A 25,153-nucleotide genomic window follows, 5' to 3' on the forward strand; every position below is an offset into this window, starting at 1 on the left:
GTATTTTGTTGAGGATTTTTGCATCTATGTTGATCAGTGATATTGGCCTGTAGTTTTCTTTCTTTGTGACATCTTTGTCTGGTTTTGGTATCAGGGTGATGGTGGCCTCGTAGAATGAGTTTGGGAGTGTTCCTCCCTCTGCAATATTTTGGAAGAGTTTGAGAAGGATAGGTGTTAGCTCTTCTCTAAATGTTTGATAGAATTCACCTGTGAAGCCATCTGGTCCTGGGCTTTTGTTTGTTGGAAGGTTTTTAATCACAGTTTCAATTTCAGTGCTTGTGATTGGTCTGTTCATATTTTCTATTTCTTCCTGGTTCAGTCTCGGCAGTTTGTGCATTTCTAAGAATCTGTCCATTTCTTCCAGGTTGTCCATTTTATTGGCATAGAGTTGCTTGTAGTAATCTCTCATGATCTTTTGTATTTCTGCAGTGTCAGTGGTTACTTCTCCTTTTTCATTTCTAATTCTATTGATCTGAGTCTTCTCCCTTTTTCTCTTGATGAGTCTGGCTAATGGTTTATCAATTTTGTTTATCTTCTCAAAGAACCAGCTTTTAGTTTCATTGATTTTTGCTATTGTTTCCTTCATTTCTTTTTCATTTATTTCTGACCTGATCTTTATAATTTCTTTCCTTCTGCTGGCTTTGGGGTTATTTTGTTCTTCTTTCTCTAATTGCTTTAGGTGCAAGGTTAGGTTGTTTATTCGAGATGTTTCCTGTTTCTTGAGGTAGGCTTGTATTGCTATAAACTTCCCTCTTAGCACTGCTTTTGCTGCGTCCCATAGGTTTTGGGTCGTCGTATCTCCATTGTCATTTGTTTCTAGGTATTTTTTGATTTCCCCTTTGATTTCTTCAGTAATCACTTCGCTATTAAGTAATGTATTGTGTAGCCTCCATGTGTTTGTATTTTTTACAGATCTTTTCCTGTAATTGATATCTAGTCTCATAGCTTTGTGGTCGGAAAAGATACTTGATACAATTTCAATTTTCTTAAATTTACCAAGGCTTGATTTGTGACCCAAGATATGATCTATCCTGGAGAATGCTCCATGAGCACTTGAGAAAAATGTGTATTCTGTTGTTTTTGGGTGGAATGTCCTATAAATATCAATTAAGTCCATATTGTTTAATGTGTCATTTAAAGCTTGTGTTTCCTTATTTATTTTCATTTTGGATGATCTGTCCATTGGTGAAAGTGGGGTGTTAAAGTCCCCTACTATGATTGTGTTGCTGTCGATTCCCCCTTTTATGGCTGTTAGTATTTGCCTTATGTATTGAGGTGCTCCTATGGTGGGTGCATAAATATTTACAATTGTTATACCTTCCTCTTGGATCGATCCCTTGATCATTATATAGTGTCCTTCTTTGTCTCTTGTAATAGTCTTTATTTTAAAGTCTATTTTGTCTGAAATGAGAATTGCTACTCCAGCTTTCTTTTGATTTCCATTTGCATGGAATATCTTTTTCCATCCCCTCACTTTCAGTCTGGATGTGTCCCTAGGTCTGAAGTGGGTCTCTTGTAGACAGCATATGTATGGGTCTTGTTTTTGTATCCATTCAGCCAGCCTGTGTCTTTTGGTGGGAGCATTTAATCCATTTACATTCAAGGTAATTATCGATATGTATGTTCCTATTCCCATTTTCTTAAATGTATTGGGTTTGTTATTGTAGGTGTTTTCCTTCTCTTGTGTTTCTTGCCTAGAGAAGTTCCTTTAGCATTTGTTGTAAAGCTGGTTTGGTGGTGCTGAACTCTCTCAGCTTTTGCTTGTCTGTAAAGGTTTTAATTTCTCCATCGAATCTGAATGAGATCCTTGCTGGATAGAGTAATCTTGGTTGTAGGTTTTTCTCCTTCATGACTTTAAGTATATCCTGCCACTCCCTTCTGGCTTGCAGAGTTTCTGCTGAGAGATCAGATGTTAACCTTATGGGGATTCCCTTGTGTGTTATTTGTTTTTTTTCCCTTGCTGCCTTTAATATGTTTTCCTTATATTTAATTTTTGACAGTTTGATTAATATGTGTCTTGGCGTGTTCCTCCTTGGGTTTATCCTGTATGGGACTCTCTGTGCTTCCAGGACTTGATTAACTATTTCCTTTCCCATATTAGGGAAGTTTTCAACTATAATCTCTTCAAAAATTTTCTCAGTCCCTTTCTTTTTCTCTTCTTCTTCTGGTACCCCTATAATTCGAATGTTGGCACGTTTAATGTTGTCCCAGAGGTCCCTGAGACTGTCCTCAGTTCTTTTCATTCTTTTTTCTTTATCCTGCTCTGTAGTAGTTATTTCCACCATTTTATCTTCCAGGTCACTTATCCTTTCTTCTGCCTCAGTTATTCTACTATTGATCCCATCTAGAGTATTTTTAATTTCATTTATTGTGTTTTTCATCATTGCTTGGTTCCTCTTTAGTTCTTCTACATCCTTGTTAAATGTTTCTTGCATTTTGTCTATTCTATTTCCAAGATTTTGGATCATCCTTACTATCATTATTCTGAATTCTTTTTCAGGTAGACTACCTATTTCCTCTTCATTTGTTAAGTCCAGTGTGTTTTGAGCCTGCTCCTTCATCTGCTGTGTGTTTTTCTGTCGTCTCATTTTGCCTATCTTACTGTGTTTGGGGTCTCCTTTTCACAGGCTGCAGGTTCGTAGTTCCCGTTGTTTTTGGTATCTGTCCCCAGCGGCTAAGGTTGGTTCAGTGGGTTGTGTAGGCTTCCTGGTGGAGGGAACTAGTGCCTGAGTTCTGGTGGATGAGGCTAGATCTTGTCTTTCTGGTGGGCACGTCCACGTCTGGTGGTGTATTTTGGGGTGTCTGTGGCCTTATTATGATTTTAGGCAGCCTCTCTGCTAATGGATGGGGTTGTGTTCCTGTCTAGCTAGTTGTTTGGCATAGGATGTCCAGCACTGTAGCTTGCTGGTCGTTGAGTGAAGCTGGGTCTTGATGTTGAGATGGAGATCTCTGGGAGATTTTTGCCGTTTGGTATTACGTGGAGCTGGGAGGTCTCTTGTGGACCAGTGTTCTGAAGTTGGCTGTCCCACCTCAGAGGCACGGCCCTGATGCCTGGCTGGAGCACCAAGAGCCTTTCGTCCACACGGCAAAAAAAAGGAAAAGGGGAAAAATTAACATATCCTGCTCCCAAAGTCCCCCTCCTGAATTTGGGCTGATTCGTTGTCTATTCAGGTGTTCAGCAGATGCAGGCACATCACGTTGTTTGTGGAGCTTTAATCCGCTGCTTCTGAGGCTGCTGGGAGAGATTTCCCCTTCTCTTCCCTGTTCGCACAGCTCCTGGGGTTCAGCTTTGGATTTGGACCCTCCTCTGCGTGTAGGTCGCCTGAGGGCGTCTGTTCCCCGCCCAGACAGGACGGGGTTAAAGGAGCAGCTGCTTCGGGGGCTCTGGCTCACCCAGCCGCGGGGAGGGAGGGGTACAGAGGAGGCGGGGCGAGCCTGCTGCGGCCGAGGCCGGCGTGACGTTGCACCAGCCTGAGGCGCGTAGTGCGTTCTCCCGGGGATGTTGTCCCCGAATCCCGGGACCCTGGCAGTGGCAGACTGCACAGGCTACCGGGAGGGGCGGTGTGGAGAGTGACCTGTGCTCACACACAGGCTTTTTGGAGGCGGCAGCAGCAGCCCCAGCGTCTCACGCCCGTCTCTGGGGTCCGCGCTGATCGCCACGGCTCGCGCCCTTCTCTGGAGTTCGTTTAGGCGGCGCTCTGAATCCCCTCACCCTGCGCGCAGCAAAACAAAGAGGCAAGAAAAAGTCTCTTGCCTCTTCGGCAGCTGCAGACTTTTTCCCGGACTCCCTCCCGGCTAGCTGTGGTGCGCTAACCCCTTCAGGCTGTGTTCACGCCGCCAGCCCCAGTCCTCTCCCTGCGATCCGACTGAAGCCGAGCCTCAGCTCCCAGCCCCGCCCACCCCGGTGGGTGAGCAGACAAGCCTCACGGGCTGCTGAGTGCTGCTTGGCGCCGAGCCTCTGTGCGGGAATCTCTCCGTTTTTTCCTCTGCGCCCCTGTTGCTGTGGGGTCCGCGCTGATAGCTGCGGCTCGCGCCAGTCTCTGGAGTTCATTTAGGCGGCGCTCTGAATCCCCTCTCCTTGCGCACCAGGAAACACAGAGGGAAGAAAAAGTCTCTTGCCTCTTCGGCAGCTGCAGACTTTTTCCCGGACTCCCTCCCGGCTAGCTGTGGTGCACTAACCCCTTCAGGCTGTGTTCACTCCGCCAACCCCAGTCCTCTCCCTGCCATCCGACCGAAGCCCGAGCCTCAGCTCCCAGCCCCGCCCGCCCCGGTGGGGGAGCAGACAAGCCTCTTGGGCTGGTGAGTGCTGGTCGGCACCGATCCTCCGTGCGGGAACCTCTCCGCTTTGCCCTCCGCACCCCTGTGGCTGCGCTCTCCTCCGTGGCTCCAAAGCTTCCCCCCTCTGCCACCCGCAGTCTCTGTCCGCGAAGGGGCTTCCTAGTGCGTGGAAACCTTTCCTCCTTCACAGCTCCCTCCCACTGGTGCAGGTGCCGTCCCTATTCTTTTGTCTCTGTTATTTCTTTTTTCTTTTGCCCTACCCAAGTACGGGGGGAGTTTCTTGCCTTTTTGGAGGTCGGACGTTTTCTGCCAGCGTTCAGTGGGTGTTCTGTAGGAGCAGTTCCACGTGTAGATGTATTTCTACTGTATCTGTGGGAAGGAAGGTGATCTCCGCGTCTTACTCTTCCGCCATCTTCTCTCCCCCACATTATTAAGTTTTAAGAAGCAGGATATGGGATTATATACACAGTATGATTTACATTTACGTTTAGAAATTTTTGGATCTTTGCATGTGTTTATTTATTCATTCATTCCTTGAAAGAAAACTTATTGAGCATCTCCTATGTATCCATTCTTTGTTATGTATTCTAAGTCATCTACAGTTTCATGAGAAGACAGATACTGAAATAACAGTAAATGAATGCCATCTTTCCCCTTGCACTGCTCTTCAGCTATGTTGATCTTTCAGTTTCTCTCACTAACTTCTTTGCACAGGTTATATCGTTATGTGCTTAATATCTGTCTCCCTCTGTATTGTAAATTCTGTGAGGCTAAGGACCATGATACCATTTAATTATTAATACCTAGCTCAATGCCTAATATATAGTACGTACTCAATAAACATTTGTTGGGTGAATGAATGAATGAACAAACGATTAGAAGAATTGTTCCTACATAGTAGGAACACCATATCTAATCTTTAATGGAAGTTATGGGAAGTAAATTTCAAGCTACGATCTAAAGAATGAGGAGGAATTAGCAAGTGAAGAAGACCAGGCAGAGGTTCTGAAGCTAAAGCTTAGATTTTATCCTAAAAGCAATAGAAGAGTTTTAAGCAAAAAAGTGGCATTATCAAACCAATTTTCACTGGTATTAGGAACACACTGTATGGGCAGTGCTAGACCAGAGAGATTGGTTGGGAGACTTTAGTGATAGATGCCTGTGGCCTATGTTTGGTTCTCGGCCACGCAGAAAGAGAGACGTGGATACATTTGAGAGATTTTTAGAAGGCATAATCAGTGACTGGGGATAGCGAGGGAAAGGGAACAGTTAAGTATTATCCCAAGCCTTTGCCTTAGGTAGCTAAGAGGATCCTAGGGCCTTTCACTGAAACTGGGGACTCAGAAGGAAGAACCACTTGAGGAGAAAAGAGCCTGAGGTACCCTTGAGCCCTATCTAATTGAGGCTGAGCATTAAGGACTTGGTTAAACAGCTGAATTTTCTAGATATAGATACTTAGAAAAGTGCCTGAAAAAAAATAATTAAAATGTTAATTTGGAACTCTAGTTATATTTCTAAAATTTTCTTATTAAGTTTTGGTTTTCATTATTAGTGTGTTTTATGAAGGAACAATAATAAACTTTAAAAAATTATATTAAGATCTGCTATAGGAAACACTGTACCAAAAACCACAAAGGACAAAAAGCTAAGACCTCCTTAGGTAAAATACGGGCTATTTTCAGTGAAAATAAATGAGTGGTCCTGAATAGAAGTCCATTGTGCAAGGAGTTCACCATTACGGCGGTATGTGTGTGTTTTGCAGTGTCATTTGAAAATTTAACCTTATTGGTCAGAAAAGGTCTGCTAGAGGCAAAGATTGTTTCTTATTCATTCATTTATCAGCCCTCAGCACAGTCCCTGGCATTTACTAATGGCTCAAGTGAAAGCTATTATTTTAGCTTTGTTATTAATTCATTTATTTTTGTTTATATCACTATTCACCACATTTGTTTATACAGTGATGTTATTTGTGTCATCTTGGTTTTTAGGTAGATTGGGGTCAACTGGACTATTTAGTTGTTGACATGCCACCAGGAACTGGAGATGTGCAGTTATCAGTCTCACAGAATATTCCTATTTCAGGTAACTCTTTTTTTTTTTTTTTGTAGTAAAATTGCTTCACAATGTTTTGTTAGTTTCTGCTGTACAATGAAGTGAATCAGCTATATGCACACCCTTATCCCCTCCCTATTGGAACTCCCTCTCACCCCTCCATCCCACCCATCTAGGTCGTCACAGAGCACCAAACTGAGCTCCCTGGCTATATAAGGTTTCCACTAGCTATCTATTTTACACATGGTAGTGTATTTATGTCAAACCTAATCTCCCAGTTCTTCCCACCCTCCCCTTACCCACGTGTCCACATGTCCGTTCTCTACGTCTACATCTCTATTCCTGCCCTACAAATAGGTTCATCTGTACCATTTTTCTAGATTCCATGTGTATGCGTTCATATACGATATTTGTTTTTCTCTTTCTGGTTTACTTCACTCTGTATGACAGACTCTAGGTCCATCCACATCTCTACAAATGACCCAATTTCATTCCTTTTTATGGCTGAGTAATATTCCATTGTATATATGTGCCACATCTTCTTTATCCATTCATCTGTCAAGGGACACTTAGGTTGCTTCCATGTCCTGGCTATTTTAAATAGTGCTGCGATGAACACTGTAGTACATGACTCTTTTTGAATTGTGGTTTTCTCAGGGTATATGCCCAGCAGGAGATTGCTGGGTCATATGGTAGTTCTATTTTTAGTTTTTTAAGGAACCTCCATATTGTTCTCCCTAGTGGCTGGATCAATTTACATTCCCACCAACAGTGCAAAGGGTTCCCTTTTCTCCACACCCTCTCCAGCATTTATCGTGTGTAGATTTTTTGATGCTGGCCATTCTGACCGGTGTGAGGTGATATCTCATTGTAGTTTTGATTTGCATTTGTCTAATAAATAGTGATGTTGAGCATCTTATCATGTCCCTCTTGGCCATCTGTACGTCTTCTTTGGTGAAATGTCTATTTAGGTCTTCAGCCCATTTTTTAACTGAGGTGTTTGTTTTTTTGATATTGAGCTCCATGAGCTGTTTATATACTTTGGTGAGTAATCCTTTGTCCATTGATTCATTTGCAAATATTTTCTCCCAAACTGAGGGTTGTCTTTTCATCTTGTTTATGGTTTCCTTTGCTGTGCAAAAGCTTTTAAGTTTCCTTAGGTCCCATTCGTTTATTTTTGTTTTTATTTTCATTACTCTAGGAGGTGGGTAAAAAAGATCTTCCTGTAGTTTATGTCAAAGAGTGTTTTTCCTATGTTTTCCTCTAAGAGTTTTTTTTTTTTAACAACTTTATTGGAGTATAATTGCTTTACAATGGTGTGTTAGTTTCTGCTTTATAACAAAGCAAATCAGCTATACATATACATATATCCCCATATCTCTTCCCTCTTGCGTTTCCCTCCTATCCTCCCTATCCCACCCCTCTAGGTGGTCACAAAGAACTGAGCTCATAATCCTGTGCTATGCGGCTGCTTCCCACTAGCTATCTATTTTACTTGTGGTACTGTATATATGTCCATGCCACTCTCTCACTTCATCCCAGCTTACCCTTCCCACTCCCCTTGTCCTCAAGTCCATTCTCTATGTCTGCATCTTTATTCCTGTCCTGCCCCTAGGTTCTTCAGAACCTTTTTTTTTTTTTTTTTAGATTCTATATATATGTCTTAGCATACAGTATTTGTTTTTCTCTCTCTGGCTTAAGTCTCTATGACAGACTCTAGGTCCATCCACCTCACTACAAATAACTCAATTTCGTTTCCTTTTATGGCTGAGTAATATTCCATTGTATATATGTGCCACATCTTCTTTATCCATTCATCTGTTGATGGACACTTAGGTTGTTTCCATGTCCTGGCTCTTGTAAATAGAGCTGCAGTGAACATTGTGGTACATGACTCTTTTTGAATTATAGTTTTCTCAGGGTATGTGCCCGGTAGTGGGATTGCTGGGTCGTACGGTAGTTCTATTTTTAGTTTTTTAAGGAACCTCCATACTGTTCTCCATAGCGGCTGTATCAATTTACATTCCCACCAACAGTGCAGTGTAAGAAGGTTCCCTTTTCTCCACACCCTCGCCAGCATTTATTGTTTGTAGATTTTTTGCTGATGGCCATTCTGACTGGTGTGAGGTGATACCTCATTGTAGTTTTGATTTGCATTTCTCAAATGATTAGTGATGTTGAGCATCCTTTCATGTGTTTTTTGGCAATCTGTATATCTTCTCTGGAGAAATGTCTCTTTAGGTCTTCTGCCCATTTTTCTATTGGGTTGTTTGTTTTTTTTGATATTGAGCTGCATGAGCTGCTTGTATATTTTGGAGATAATCCTTTGTCAGTTGCTTCATTAGCAAATATTTTTTCCCATTCCAAGGGTTGTCTTTTCGTCTTATTTATGGTTTCCTTTGCTGTGCAAAAGCTTTTAAGTTTCATTAGGTCCCATTTGTTTATTTTTGTTTTTATTTCCATTTCTGTAGAGGTGGGTCAAAAAGGATCTTGCTGTGATATATGGCATAGAGTGTTCTGCCTATGTTTTCCTCCAAGAGTTTTATAGTGTCCAGTCTTATATTTAGGTACTTAATCCATTTTGAGTTTATTTTTGTGTATGGTGTTAGGGAGTGTTCTAATTTTATTCTTTTTCATGTTGCTGTCCAGTTTTCCCAGTACCATTTATTGAACAGGCTGTCTTTTCTCCATTGTATGTTCTTTCCTCCTTTGTCATAAATTAGGTAACCATATGTGCGTGGGTTGATCTCCAAGCTTTCTATCCTGTTCCATTGATCTATATTTCTGTTTTTATGCCAGTACCATACTATCTTGATTACTGTAGCTTTGTAGTATAGCTTGAAGTTGGGGAGCCTGATTCCTCCAGCTCCGTTTATCTTTCTCAAGATTGCTTTGGCTTTTCGGGGTCTTTTGGGTTTCCATACAAATTGTAAAATTTTTTGTTCTAATTCTGTGAAGAATGCCATTGGTAGTTTGATGGGGATTGCATTGAATCTGTACATTGCTTTGGGTAGTATAGTCATTTTCACAATATTGATTCTTCGAATCCAAGAACATGGTATATTTCTCCGTGTGTTTATGTCATCTTTGATTTCTTTCATAAGTGTTTTATAGTTTTCTGATTACAAGTCTTTCGCCTCCTTAGGTAGGTTTATTCCTAGGTATTTTTTTCTTTTTGTTGCAATGGTAAATGGAAGTGTTTCCTTAATTTTTCTTTCTGATTTTTCATCATTAGTGTATAGGAGTGCCAGATTTCTATGCATTAATTTTGTATCCTGCAACCTTACCAAATTCAATGATTAGTTCTAGTAGTTTTCTAGTGGCATCTTTAGGATTATCTGTGTATAGTATCATGTCATCTGCCAACAGTGACAGTTTTACTTCTTCTTTTCCAATTTGTATTCCTTTTATTTCTTTTTCTTCTCTGATTGCCGTGGCTAGGACTTCCAAAACTATGTTGAATAAGAGTGGCGAGAATGGACATCCTTGTCTTGTTCCTATCTTAGTGGAAGTGCTTTCAGTTTTTCACCATTTAGTATGATGTTTGCTGTGGGTTTGTCATATATGGCTTTTATTATTTTTAGGTAGGTTCCCTCTGTGCCCATTTTCTGGAGATTTTTTATCATAAACGGGTGTTGAATTTTATCAAAAGGTTTTTCTGCATCTATTGAGATGATCATATGGTTCTTATTCCTTAATTTGTTAATATGGTGTATCACGCTGATTGATTTGCATATACTGAAGAATCCTTGCATTTCTGGGATAAATCCACTTGATCATGCTGTGTGATCATTCTAATGTGTTGCTGGATTCTGTTTGGTAGTATTGAGGATTTTTGCTTCTATGTTCATCAGTGATATTGGTCTGTAATTTTCTTTTTTTGTGATATCTTTGTCTGGTTTTAGTATCAGGGTGATGGTGGCTTCATAGAATGAATTTGGGGGTATTACTCCCTCTGCAGTGTTTTGGAGGAGTTTGAGAAAGATGGGTGTTAGCTCTTCTCTAAGTGTTTGATAGAATTAGCTTGTGAAGCCATCTGGTCCTGGACCTTTGTTCGTTGGAAGATTTTTAATTACTTTTTCAATTTCATTACTTGTGGTAAGTCTGTTTATATTTTCTAATTCTTCTTGTCTCAGTCTTGGAAAATTGTATCTTTCCAAGAATTTGTCCATTTCTTCGTGGTTGTCCATTTTATTGGCATATAGTTGTTTGTAGTAGTCTCTTATAATCCTTTGTATATCTGCAGTGTCAGTTATGAATTCTCCTTTTTCATTTCTAATTTTGTTGATTTGCATCCTCTCCCTTTTTTTCTTGTTGAGTCTGGCTAAAGGTTTATCAATTTTGTTTATCTTCTCAAAGAACCAGCTTTTAGTTTTATTGATCTTTGCTATTGTTTTCTTCATTTCTGTTTTATTTATTTCTGATCTGATCTTTATGATTTCTTTCCTTCTACTGACTTTGGGTTTTCTTGATTCCTATTTCTCTAGTTGCTTTAGGTGTAAGGTTAGATTGTTTATTTGAGATTCTTCTTGTTTGTTGAAGTGAGAATGAGTTGCTATAAACTTCCCTCGTATAACTGCTTTTGCTGCATCCCGTACGTTTTGGGTCGTCGTGTTTTTGTTGTCATTTGTTTCTATGTATTTTTTAATTTATTCTTTGATTTCTTCAGTGATCTCTTGGTTATTTAGTGGCACACTGTTTAGTCTCCATGTATTTGTGGTTTTTACAGTTTTTTTTCTGTAATTGATTACCAATCTCATAGCGTTGTGGTCAGAAAAGACGCTTGATTCAATTTCAATTTTCTTAAATTTTCCGAGGCTTGATTTGTGACTCCAGATGTGATCTATCCTGGAGAGTGTTCCGTGTGCACTTGAAAAGAAGTATATTCAGCCACTTTTGGGTGGACAGTCCTATAAATAACAATTAAGTCCATCTTGTTTAATGTATCATTTAAAGCTTGTGTTTCCTTATTTATTTTCTGTTTGGATGATCTGTCCATTGGTGAAAGTGGGTGTTAAAGTCCCCTACTATGATTGTGTTACTGTCGATTTCCCCTATTATGGCTATTAGCATTTGACTTATGTATTGAGGTGCTCCTATGTTGGGCGCATAAATATTTATAATTGTTATATCTTCTTCTTGGGTTGGTCTCTTGATCATTATGTATTGTCCTTCCTTATCTCTTGTAACAGTCTTTATTTTAAAGTCTATTTTATCTGATATGAGTATTACTACTCCAGCTTTCTTTTGATTTCCATTTGCAAGGAATATCTTTTTCCATCCCTTCACTTTCAGTCTGTATGTGTCCCTAGGTCTGAAGTGGGTCTCTTGTAGACAGCACATATACCGGTCTTGTTTTTGTATCCATTTAGCCAGCCTGTGTCTTTTGTTTGGAGCAGTTAATCCGTTTACTTTCAAGATTATTATCCATACGAATGTTCCTATTACCATTTTCTTAATTGTTTTGGGTTTGTTTTCATGTGTCTTTTTCTTCTCTTGTGTTTCCTGCCTAGAGAAGTTCCTTTAGCATTTGTTGTAGAGCTTGTTTGGTGGTGCTTAATTCTCTTAGCTTTTGCTTGTCTGAAAAGCTTTTGATTTCTCTGTTGAATCTGAATGAGATCCTTGCTAGATAGAGTAATCTTGGTTGTAGGATTTTCTCTTTCATCACTTTAAGTATATCCTGCCACTCCCTTCTGGCCTGCAGAGTTTCTGCTGAAGAATCAGCTGATAACATCATGAGGATTTCTTGTATGTTGTTTTTTGCTTTTCCCTTGCTGCTTTTAATATTTTTTCTTTGAATTTAATTTTTGTTAGTTTGATTAATGTGTGCCTTGGTGTGTTTCTCCTAGGGTTTATCCTGTATGGGACTCTCTGCACTTCCTGGAGTTGGGTGACTATTTCCTTTCCCATATTAAGGAAGTTTTCAACTATAATCTCTTCAAATATTTTTTCAGACCCTTTCTTTTTCTCTTCTTCTTCTGGGACCCCTATAATTTGAATGTTGGTGCATTTATTGTTTGCCCAGAGGTCTCTGAGATTGTCTTCAATTCTTTTCATTCTTTTCCCTTTATTCTGCTCCTTGGCAGTTATTTCCCCCATTGTCTTCCAGCTCACTTATTCAGTCTTCTGCCTCAGCTATTCTGTTATTAATTCCTTCTAGTGTATTTTTCATTTCAGTTATTTTCTTGTTCATCTGTTTGTTTGTTCTTTAGTTTTTCTAGATCTTTGATAAACGTGTCTTGTATTTTCTCAATCCATGCCACCATCCTATTTCCGAGATTCTGGATCATCTTTACTATCATTACTCTGAATTATTTTTCAGGTACGTCACCTATTTCTTCTTCATTTATTTGGTCCTGTAGGTTTTTACCTTGCTCCTTCATCTGTGACATATTTTTTTGTCACCCTCCCCCCCCCCTTTTTTTTGATGGGTGGGATAGTGTTCCTGTCTCACAGCTTGTTTGGCCTGAGGCTTCCAGCACTGGAATTTGTAGGCTGTTGGTTAGAGCTGGGTCTTGGTGCCGAGATGAGGACCTCCGGGAGACCTCACTCAAATGAATATTCCCTGGAGTCTGAGGTTGTCTGTTAATCCAGTGGTTCAGGCTTGGACCTCCCACTGCAGGAACTCTGGCCCAACCCCGGGCTCACAAACCAAGATCCTGCAAGCTGTGCGGGGCGGCAAAAAAAAAAGAAAAGAAAAAACGGAGCAGAACAATAACAAAGAGTAAAAAATAAGATAGAAAACTAACAGATATGTTAGAAAGAATAAAAAAATAAAAATATAGTTGAAACAACAAGCGGAAGGTAAAACAGAGCCACAATAGTAAAAAAAGAGGGGAGAAAAAAAAAAGCCAGAAAAGGCCTTGTCTGTGGGGGGCGGGGCTTAGGCGGGGGGTGGGGTTTAGGCAGTACGTGGGGCCTATGCTTAGGACCCATGGGGCTGGAAAAGGCTCTGGGGGTGGAGTAAGGGGTGGGGCTTAGGCTCAGTGCAGCAGGAGGGGCCCAGGAGTGCCTCTGGCCTTGGAGGTTGGAGGACCAGGTCCAGGACCCCATCAGGTTCACTGGCCCCGAGTGGGCGGGGGAAACTCTAGGCGCGTTCCCCCTGATCCTCCGATCCCTAAGGGCCCCTTTCCATTGGCGTTTCTTCTTCTCCACATGGCCCCCCCATGCCTCTTGGAGCCATGCGGCCAGAGGAGGCCCCAGGAGGCAGAGGACCAGGCCTGGACCCCCACAGCCGGAGGGGGCCTTGCAGAACGAAGGACCAGTCCCAGGAGCCCAGCAGGCTTCCTGGGGCCTGAGTGGGCAAGGGAAACACTAAGCGCACTCCCCGCTGATCCTACAGGCTCCCCAGGTTCCCCAGGGGTTCCCGTGTGGGAACTCCTCCCCCCTCCCAGCCACCCCTCAGGGGCACCAGTCCTGTCTGGACTCCACTTCTCCTCTTCCCTCACTCCCCCCATGTCCTACCCGGTCACTCAGGGGTTCCTCCCCGTCTCCTTGGGCATCAAGGTCCCCACCAGCGTCCGCAGGTGCCCTAGTTTTGGGGAGATGCAAACTCCGCATCTTCCCATGCCGCCATCTTGACTCTGCCCCCCTATTTCAGGTAACTCTTAAAGTTTAAATTAATATATGCTATCTTTGATGTTTTGTTATTGCCATACAGAAAAACACACTCCATGACAGGCAAACATTTCTATGTCTTAAAAAACATTAAATTTTTAAAATTAAAAAACATATAAATTTACCTTTAGAGATCTGATTCATGAACTAAATTTTTCAAAATATTGCCAGAATGAACATGTTTACAAAACATAAAGACACTTTGAAAAGGTGGTGATGTATATCTGTGTTCTAGAAAAGGAGCAGTGCTTAAGTATTGTTTAGGTAAAACATGGCTGTTTGGTTCATAGCTCTCCAGCACTTATAGCATGGTGCCTGATATGTGGCAGGCACTCAGTAATAATTTATTGAGTAAATGCTGAATAAGAATATATATTGGGAAAATTTGGCTTTTTGATAAATACAACTATGGGAAAATTTTATATCCTGCTAATTAGTTAATGTTAAAGTTGAGAGCAGTAAACATTAGTTTACATCAAATGCACAATACTTCAGTATGGTAGTGGATATCTTTTTTATGCTATGGATTTTAATATTAGTATTAGCTTTTATGTTGAATCTGTTTCTAAGGATTTTCCTAGATCCCAATGGAGAAATAGTTGTAAATCTCTCTTATATACATATGAGGACTTTGGGGGAAATAATGCAATTTTTAAATGTCTTTTTAAATCAGTTACTTATTGGTAATAAATAACCAAGAGATATCACTGACAATCATCAAAAGGTTTAGAAATTAAGTATTTGATAATATATACACATTGTTTGGAAATATGATTATAATGTCACTAATAATTATGTGTATTTTTGCTGTTTTAGATAGATTTATAACCTTTCTGAAGTCTGAGCCTTTTTCTTTGTTGAGACAAATTGTAAAGCATGAGATGGGAGTAAAGTGAAGTAACATAGGAAAATAATTCATCCTTTTTGTAGTAAGCGTTCTATATAGTCTGCTTTTTTTTTTTTAAAGTAGTTTTGGGACTTTTGTATTTTTAAATATTAAGAATGGTCACTAAGGCAGCCGGCGGCAAAGAGCCTGAGCAGGATACCTCCCCAGGGCCTCACCCGGCTGCCTGGTAGCCCAGGCGAAGGAGGAAGGAGAAAGGAGGCTCATGGATGTGGCAGCCCCTGCCCACGGTGGGGAGAGATACTTGAGACTCCTGGTGGTGGCCACATGCAGCCCCTGGTGGCTGCTGACTTTGCTGCTAGAGCGCACCTGCTGGCCGGTGGGTCTTGAAGTCCAGGCCACCTGGCAGCTGCTGGACCGCCACGCACTCTTCTTGTTCTTCCTGGTGGTGGTGCGGGCAGCCCGCTCGAAGCCACCAAAATCCAGGTGCGCGAGCACCAGCAGCTCGTCAAAGATGTTCTGCAAATTCTCCCCAGCAGGCAGGTACAGGCAGTTCTTGGAATACTGGGCTGAGGAGATCACGCCCAGTCTGAGCTCCCCTGAGTGGCTCTTGAACTTGAACTTGCCGAAGCGGGAGTTGTCGATTCGCAGGAAGTTCTTCATGGACTGAATGAGCTGTAGCTTCCTCTCCTGGAAGTTCTCCGGATCAGCTGTGTGGCTGACAAGGTCTTGGTGCTCCGGGCAGGTGTCAGGGCTGAGCCTCGGAGGTGGGAAACCTGAGTTCAGGACATTGGACCACCAGAGACCTCCTGGCCCCACATAATATCAAACGGCGAGAGCTCTCCCAGAGAACTCCATCTCAACGCTAAGACCCAGCTCCACTCAATGACCAGCAAGCTCCAGTGCTGGATACCCCATGCCAAACAACTAGCAAGACAGGAACACAACCCCACCCATTAGCAGAGAGTCTGCTTAAAGTCATATTAAGTTCACAGACACCCCAAAACACACCACCAGACATGGTCCTGGCCACCAGAAATACAAGATCCAGCCTCATTCACAAGAACACAGGCACCAGTCCCCACCACCAGGAAGCCTACACAAGCCACTGAACCAACCTTACCCACTGGGGCAGACACCAAAAACAACAGGAACTACAAACCTGCAGCCTGCGAAAAGGAGACCCCAAACACAGTAAGTTAAGCAAAATGAGAAGAAAGATAATTACAGAGCAGTTGAAGGAGCAAGGTAAAAACTCACCAGACCAAACAAATGAAGAGGAAATAGGCCCTCTACCTGAAAAAGAATGCAGAGTAATGATAGTAAAGATGGTCCAAAATCTTGGAAATAGAATGGAGGAAGTACAAGAAACGTTTAACAAGGACCTAGAAGAACTAAAGAGCAAACAAACAATGGTGAACAACCCAATAAATGAAATTTAAAATTCTCTAGAAGGAATCAATAGCAGAATAACTGAGGCAGAAGAACAGAGAAGTAACCTGGAATATAAAATAGTGGAAATAACTACCATAGAGCAGAATAAAGAAAAAAGAATGAAAAGAAGTGAGGACAGTCTCAGAGACCTCAGGGACAACATTAAACGCACCAACATTCGAATAATAGGGGTCCCAGAAGAAGAAGAGAAAAAGAAAGGATCTGAGAAAATATTTGAATAGATTATAGTTGAAAACTTCCCTAATATGGGAAAGGAAACAGTCAACCAAGTCCAGGAAGCACAGAGAGTCCTATACAGGATAAATCCCAGGAGAAACACGCCAAGATACAAACTATCAAAAATTAAATACAAAGAAAAAATATTAAAAGCAGCAAGGGGAAACAACAAATAACATACAACGGAATCCCCATAAGGTTAACAGCTGATCTTTCAGCAAAAACTCTGCAAGCCAGAAGGGAGTGGCAGGACATATTTAAAGTGATGAAAGGGAAGAACCTACTACCAAGATTACTCTACCCAGCAAGGATCTCATTCAGATTCGACGGAGAGATTAAAACCTTTACAGACAAGCAAAAGCTAATAGAATTCAGTACCACCAAACCAGCTGTACAACAAATGCTAAAGAAGTTACTCTAGGCAAGAAACACAAGAGAAGAAAAAGACCTACAATAACAAACCCAAAATAATTAAGAAAATGGTAATAGGAACATACATAATGATAATTACCTTAAATGTAAATGGATTAAATGCTCCATCCAAAAGACATAGACTGGCTGAATGGATACAAAAAAAAGACTTCTATATATGCTGTATACAAGAAATACACTTCAGATCTAGGTACACATCCAGACTGAAAGTGAGGGGATGGAAAAGAGATTCCATGCAAATGGAAATCAAAAGAAAGCTGGGGTAGCAATTCTCATACCAGACAAAATAGACTTTAAAATAAAGACTAGTACAAGAGACAAAGGAGGACACTACATAATGATCAAGGGATCAATCCACGAAGAAGATTTAACAATTGTAAATATTTATGCACCCAACATAGGAGCACCTTAGTACATAAGGCAAATGCTAAGAGCCATAAAAGGGGAAATCGACAGTAACACAATCATAGTAGGGGACTTTAACACCCCACTTTCACCAATGGATAGATCAACCGAAATGAAAATAAATAAGGAAACACAAGCTTTAAACGGTACATTAAACAAGACGGACTTAATTGATATTTATAGGACTTTCCATCCAAAAACAACAGAATACACTTTCTGATCAAGTGCTCATGGAACATTCTCCAGGATAGATCATATCTTGGGTCACAAATCAAGCCTTGGTAAATTTAAGAAAATTGAATTCATATCAAGTATCTTTTCTGACCACAATGCTATGAAACTAGATATCAATTACAGGAAAAAAGTGTAAAAAGTACAAACACATGGAGGCTAAACAATACACTACTAAATAAACAAGAGATCACTGAAGAAATCAAAGAAGAAATCAAAAAATACTTAGAAATAAATGACAATGAACACACGATGACCCAAAACCTATGGGATGCAGTAAAAGCAGTTCTAAGAGGGAAGTTTATAGCAATACAATCCTACCTCAAGAACCAAGAAAAATCTCAAATAAACAACCTAACCTTACACTTAAAGAAATTAGAGAAAGAACCAAAAAACCCCAAAGTTAGCACAAGGAAAGAAACCATAAAGATCAGATGAGAAATAAATGAAAGAGAAGTGAAAGAAATGATAGCAAAGATCAAAAAAACTATAGCTGGTTTTTTGAGAAGATAAACAAAATTGATAAACCATCAGCCAGAATCATCAAGAAAAAAAGGGAGAAGACTCAACTCAACAGAATTAGAAATGAACGGCTTCCCTGGTGGCGCAGTGGTTGAGAATCTGCCTGCCAATGCAGGGGACATGGGTTCGAGCCCTGGTCTGGGAAGATCCCACATGCCGCGGAGCAACTAGGCCCGTGAGCCACAACTACTGAGCCTGCGCGTCTGGAGCCTGTGCTCCGCAACAAGAGAGGCCACGATAGTGAGAGGCCCACGCACCGCAATGAAGAGTGGCCCCCACTTGCCGCAGCTAGAGAAAGCCCTCGCACAGAAACGAAGACCCAACACAGCCATAAATAAATAAATAAATAAATAAATAAATAAATAATAAAAAAAAGAATTAGAAATGAAAAAGGAGAAGTAACAACTGACACTGCAGAAATACAAAGGATCATGAGATGTTACTACAAGCAACTATATGCCCATAAAATGGACAACCTGGAAGAAATGGACAAATTCTTAGAAAAGCACCACCTTCCGAGACTGAACCAGGAAGAAATAGAAAGTATAAACAGTCCAATCACAAGCACTGAAATTGAGACTGTGACTAAAACTCTTCCAACAAACAAAAACCAGGACCAGATGGCTTCACAGGCAAATACTATCAAACATTTAGAGAAGAGCTAATACCTATCCTTCTCAAACTCTTCCACAATATAGCACAGGGAGGAACACTCCCAAACTCATTCTACAAGGCCACCATCACCCTGATACCAAAACCAGACAACGATGTCACAAAGAAAGAAAACTACAGGCCAATATCACTGATGAACATAGATGCAAAAATCCTCAACAAAATACTAGCAAACAGAATCCAGCAGCATGTTAAAAGGATCGTACACCATGATCAAGTGGGGTTTATCCCAGGAATGCAAGGATTCTTCAATATATGCAAATCAATCAATGTGATACATTATATCAACAAATTGAAGGAAAAAAACCATATGATCATCTCAATAGATGCAGAAAAAGCTTTTGACAAAATTCAACAACCATTTATGGTAAAAACCCTCCAGACAATAGGCATAGAGGGAGCTTACCTCAACCTAATAGAGGCCATATATGACAAACCCACAGCCAACATCATTCTCAGTGGTGAAAAACTGAAACCGTTTCCACTAAGATCAGGAACAAGACAAGGTTGCCCACTCTCACCACTGTTATTCAACGTTGATTTGGAAGTTTTAGCTACAGCATTCAGAGACGAAAAAGAAATAAGAGGAATCAAAATCAGAAAAGAAGAAGTAAAGCTGTCACTTTTTGCTGATGACATGATACTATACATAGAGAATCCTAAAGATGCTCCCAGAAAACTACTAGAGGTAATCAATGAATTTGGTAGAGTAGCAGGACACAAAATTAATGCACAGAAATCTCTTGCATTCCTATAAACTAATGATGAAAAATCTGAAAGAGAAATTAAGAAAACACTCCCGTTTACCATTGCAACAAAAAGAATAAAATACCTAGGAATAAACCTACCTAAGGAGACAAAAGACCTGTATGCAGAAAACTATGACACTGATGAAAGAAATTAAAGATTATTCAAACAGATGGAGAGATATACCATATTCTTGGACTGGAAGAATCAACATTGTGAAAATGACTATACTACCCAAAGCAATCTACAGATTCAGTGCAATCCCTTATCAAAGTACCAGTGGCATCTTTCACAGAACTAGAACAAAAAATTTCACAATTTGTATGGAAACACAAAAGACCCCAAAAGCCAAAGCAATCTTGAGAGAGAAAAACGGAACTGAAGGAATAATGCTCCCTGACTTCAGACTATACCACAAAGCTACAGTAATCAAGACAGTATGGTACTGGCACACAAACAGAAATATAGATCAATGGAACAGGATAGAAGGCCCAGAGATAAACCCACACACATATGGTCACCTTATCTTTGATAAAGGAGGCAAGAATATACAATGGAGAAAAGACAGCGTCTTCAATAAGTGGTGCTGGGAAAACTGGACAGCTACATGTAAAAGAATGAAATTAGAACACTCCCTAACACCATACACAAAAATAAACTCAGAATGGGTTACAGACCTAAATGTAAGGCCAAATACTTTAAAACTCTTAGAGGAGAACATAGGCAGAACACTCTATGACATATATCACAGCAAGATCCTTTTTTACCCACCTCCTAGAGGAATGGAAATAAAAGCAAAAATGAACAGTTGGGACCTAATGAAAATTAAAAGCTTTTGCACAGCAAAGGAAACCATAAAGAAGATGAAAAGACAACCCTTGGAATGGGAGAAAATAGTTGCAAATGAAGCAACTGACAAAGGATTAATCTCCAAAATATACAAGCAGCTCATGCAGCTCAATATCAGAAAAAGAAACAACCCAATTCAAAAATGGGCAGAAGACCTAAATAGACATTTCTCCAAAGAAGATATACAGATTGTCAACAAACACATGAAAGGATGCTCAACATCACTAATCAATAGAGAAATGCAAGTCAAAACTACAGTGAGGTATCACCTCACTCTAGTCAGAATGGCCATCATCAAAAAATCTACAAACAGTAAATGCTGGAGAGGGTGTGGAGAAAAGGGAACCCTCTTGCACTGTTGGTGGGAATGTGAATTGATACAGCCACTATGGAGAACAGTGTGGCGGTTCCTTAAAAAACTAAAAATAGAACTACCATACGACCCAGCAATCCCACTCCTGGGCATATACCCTGTGAAAACCACAATTGAAAAACAGTCATGTACCACAATGTTCATTGCAGCACTATTTACAATAGCCAGGACATGGAAGCAACCTTAAGTGTCCATCGACAGATGAATCGATAAAGAAGATGTGGTACATATATACAATGGAATATTACTCGGCCATAAAAAGAAACAAAATCGAGTTATTTGTAGTGAGGTGGATGGATCTAGAGTCTGTCATACAGAGTGAAGTGAGTCAGAAGGAGAAAAACAAATACTGTATACTAATACATATATATGGAATCTAAAAAAAAAAAAATGGTTCTGAAGAACCTAGGGGCAGGACAGGAAAAGAGACACAGACATAGAGCATGGACTTAAGGACACAGGGAGGGGCAAGGGTAAGCAGGGAAGAAGTGAGAGAATGGCATTGATATATATACATTACCAAATGTAAAATAGATAGCTAGTGGGAAGAAGCCACATGGCACAGGGAGATCAGCTCAGTGCTTTGTGACCCCCTAGAGGGGTGGGATAGGGAGGGAGAGTAGGAGGGAGACGCAAGAGGGATTGGATATGGGGATATATGTATACGTATAGGTGATTCACTTTGTTATACAGCAGAAAGTAACACAACAATGTAAAGCAATTATACTCCAATAAAATGTTAAAAAAAAAAAAAAAGAATGTTTATAAATGTTTATTGACTAAATTGTACTCCTGGAAGTTTGAAATGCATCTTGCAGTTTTCCAAAACTCTTATTTATGTGGATACTATTGGTAAAATTGAGCTAAATTATCAGTTATTCCCTGAGTTGTGAGTTGGTACCTTGAAAAAGTTTAATTTACTTCACACCGATAAACTGATTTCCCTTAGCAATTTTCCTTTGTTTACTGAGATAACAGCCCCTCTCTTTGGACAGGATTTTTTATTATATCACCCTGTTTTAATTTGTGCTTATATTCTAAAACCAACAATGTGTAGATTGGGGTTAATATTTACTTTTCCTTTGAGGCTTTGTTTCTTATATCCTAAAATTTAAGCAGTATATTTCTTTGTTTCTTACCTCTGATGAAGAGTCTACCCTCTAATAGGTGATTCATATTAGATGAGAATAAAAAGCAGCATTTTTAAAATTGTGGTAAAATATACATAACAGTTCAGTAGCATTATGTACATTCACATTGTTGTGCAAGCATCACCACCATCTTTCTCCAGAACTTTCTCATCTTCCCAAACTGAGTCTCTTTACCCAGTAAACAATAACTCTGAATTCCCTCCTCCCCCTGGCCCCTGGTAAGCACCATTCTCCTTTCAGAAACAGTATTTTTTATAATAAGATGAGAGAATGAAGCATGAGGAAAACATATTTTTTAAGATTGCATTAAACATAAACCTAACATTGATTTTATGATTTATTAATAAAATTTTATTTTATTTTTTTAATGAGGAAACCAGTGCTTACTTTATTTTGTTGTCATTCTTAGAATCTTCCTTTGGGAAAAACTCATCAACTCAAAGTTTGCAATATATTCCATAGTAGGTAGCTGCTGCTTTTGCTACTGTTTCTTCTTCTTTTCAAGTTTTTGTTTTTGTTTCTCTTTTTTACATTTTATGTTTTTATTGAAGTATAGTCAATGTTAAGGTTGTAAATCAGCAAATATTATCCATATGAAGGTAGGTGCTAAGCACTGTAGAGCAGCGGTCCCCAACCTTTTTGGCACCAGGGATCGGTTTCGTGGCAGACAATTTTTCCACAGTCGGAGGGGATGGGGATGGTTCAGGCAGTAATGTGAGCGATGGGGCGGTTGGTTCAGGCAGTAATGCGAGTGATGGGGAGCGATGGGGAGCGGCAGATGAAGCTTTGCTCGCTTGTTCGCCACTTACTTCCTGCTATGTGGCCTGGTTCCTAACAGGCTGCAGACTGGTACCAGTCTACCACCTGGGGCTTTGGGACCCCTGCTGTAGAGAATCCAAGGATAATTAAATTACAAGTCTTTCCCCTAGCATCTGCCACTCCCTATCGCTCCACATTGCTGCCATTACCACCCGAACCATCTCTCGCATTACTGCCTGAACCATCCCCCTCCCATCCGTGGAAAAATTATCTTCCACAAAACCAGTCCCTGGTGCCAAAAAGGTTGGGGACTGCTGCCCTAGACAAGCGTTCCATACCTTTTTTCGATTCTTGGACCTTTTTTTGAGTATTTGTTATATAAATGGATTCCATCCAGGAAAATGTATTTGTACCTACAGAAACACTATTTTTATGTATGACTTCAGAAGGTTTGCAGTCCTCCAGTTAAAAGTCCCATCCCTAAACCCTTGTATACTATTGGTGGGAATGTAAATTGGTACAGCTGCTGGGGAAAACATTATGGAGATTTCTCAAAAAACTAAAAATAGAACTACCATATGACCCAGTAATTCCACTCCTGAATATATATATATATATATATATATATATATATATATATATATATATATATATATATATATATATATATATATATCTGAAAGAAACAAAAACACTAATTCGAAAAGATACATGCCACCCCAATGTTCATAGCAGCATTATTTACAAAAGCCAAGATATGTAAGCAACCCAAATGCCCATCAACAGATGAATGGATAAAGAAGATGTACACAAAACACACACACACACACACACACACACACACAATGGAATACTACCCAGCTGTAAAAAAGAATGAAAATTTGCTATTCACAACAATATGGATGGATTTGGAGGGTATTATCCTAAGTGAAATAAGTCAGACAGAGAAAGACAAATACTATGATGTCCCTTTTATGTGGAATCCAAAAAAATACAACAAACTAGTGAATATAACAAAAAAGAAACAGACTCACAGATACAAAGAACAAACTAGTGGTTACTAGTGGGGAGAGGGAAGGGGGGGGAGAGGCAGTATAGGGGTAGGGGATTTAGAGGTACATACTATTAGATATAAAATAAGCTACAAGGATATTATATTTTATAATACCTATAAATGGAACATAACATTTAAAAATTATGAGTCACTATATTGTACACCTGTAACATATATAATGTTGTACATCAACTATACTCCAAAAAAAAAAAAAGGTCCCAGCCCTAGGAGATAGAGCAAGGGGAAGGGCAGGGAGAGGGAGTGGCAGGTAAGGAAAAAAAACATGGATAGCTACAATGTGGAGTATGAGAAGTGCTGTATGAGAGATGTAAACCCTATGGTATAGAGGATCAAAGGAAGAAGAGATCATGAGTTTGAAGGGAATTGTAAAACACATCATGGAGATGAACCTTAAAGAATAAATGAGATTCATTGTAGCACATTGAAGATAGCACTATACCTAGTTTGCTTTGTCTTTTCTTGGGAAAGAAATCTGAATATCTGAAAATGAAACTTCTAGTGTTCTATAATTCTGTTATGGAAACTTAACGTATATTTCACTTCCCAAGTCTGATTCATTAAAAAAAAAACAATAGGGCCAGGTACTAAAGATGTTTTTGAAAATACATAAACTTAGCTATATCTGGACTATGACAATAAAATTATTGTTTATCAGTATTTTCTAAATTTTCTATAATGAATGTGTATATTTTTATAATTTAAAAAGTAGATAGCACTCATTCTTGTTTTTCTTTTTTTTAAATTGAAGTATAGTTGATTTACAATGTTGTGTTAATTTCTACTGTACAGCAGTGATTCAGTAATACATATACATACATTCTATTTCACATTCTTTTCCATTATGGTTTATCACAGGATATTGAATATAGTTCCCTGTGCTATACAGTAGGACCTTGTTGTTTAACATTTCTATATGTAGTAGTTTGCATCTGCTAACCACAAACTCCCACTCCGTCCCTCCCCCTGCCTCCTTCCCCCTTGGCAACCACATGTCTGCGAGTCTGTTTTTGTTTTGTAAGTATGTCCATTTGTGTCATATGTAGATTCCACATGTAAGTGATATCATACAGTATTTGTATTTGGCTTTCTCTTTCTGACTTACTTCACGTAGTATGATAATCTCTAGGTCCATCCATGTGCTGCACGTGGTATTATTTCATTCCTTTTTATGGCTGAGTAATATTCCATTGTATATATATACATCACATCTTCTTTATCCATTCATCTGTCATTTGACATTGAGGTTGTTTCCATGTCCTGGTTATTGTAAATAATGCTATCGTGAACATAGGGGTGCATGGTTCTTTGAATTATAGTTTTGTCTGGATATATGCCCAAGAGTAGGATTGCTAGATCATATGGCAACTCTGTTTTTAGTTTTTGAGGAGCCTCCATACTGTTTTCCATAGTGGCTGCACCAACTTACATTCCCACCAACAGTGTAGGAGGGTTCCCTTTTCTCCACACCCTCTCCA

General features: G+C 39.8%; 1 protein-coding gene across 1 annotated transcript in view; it reads left to right on the top strand.

Annotated features, from left to right (window-relative positions):
• NUBPL (NUBP iron-sulfur cluster assembly factor, mitochondrial) overlaps nt 1-25,153 on the top strand; it is a 260,487-nt gene that overhangs the window by 186,673 nt on the left and 48,661 nt on the right. Inside the window, exon 7 of the mRNA XM_007180692.2 lies at nt 6,267-6,360. Coding sequence (XP_007180754.3) covers nt 6,267-6,360 — 94 coding nt within the window. The remainder of the gene's footprint in view (nt 1-6,266; nt 6,361-25,153) is intronic.

The sequence above is a fragment of the Balaenoptera acutorostrata genome, chromosome 3, assembly GCF_949987535.1.
Source record: "Balaenoptera acutorostrata chromosome 3, mBalAcu1.1, whole genome shotgun sequence".
Taxonomy (NCBI): Eukaryota; Metazoa; Chordata; class Mammalia; order Artiodactyla; family Balaenopteridae; genus Balaenoptera; species Balaenoptera acutorostrata.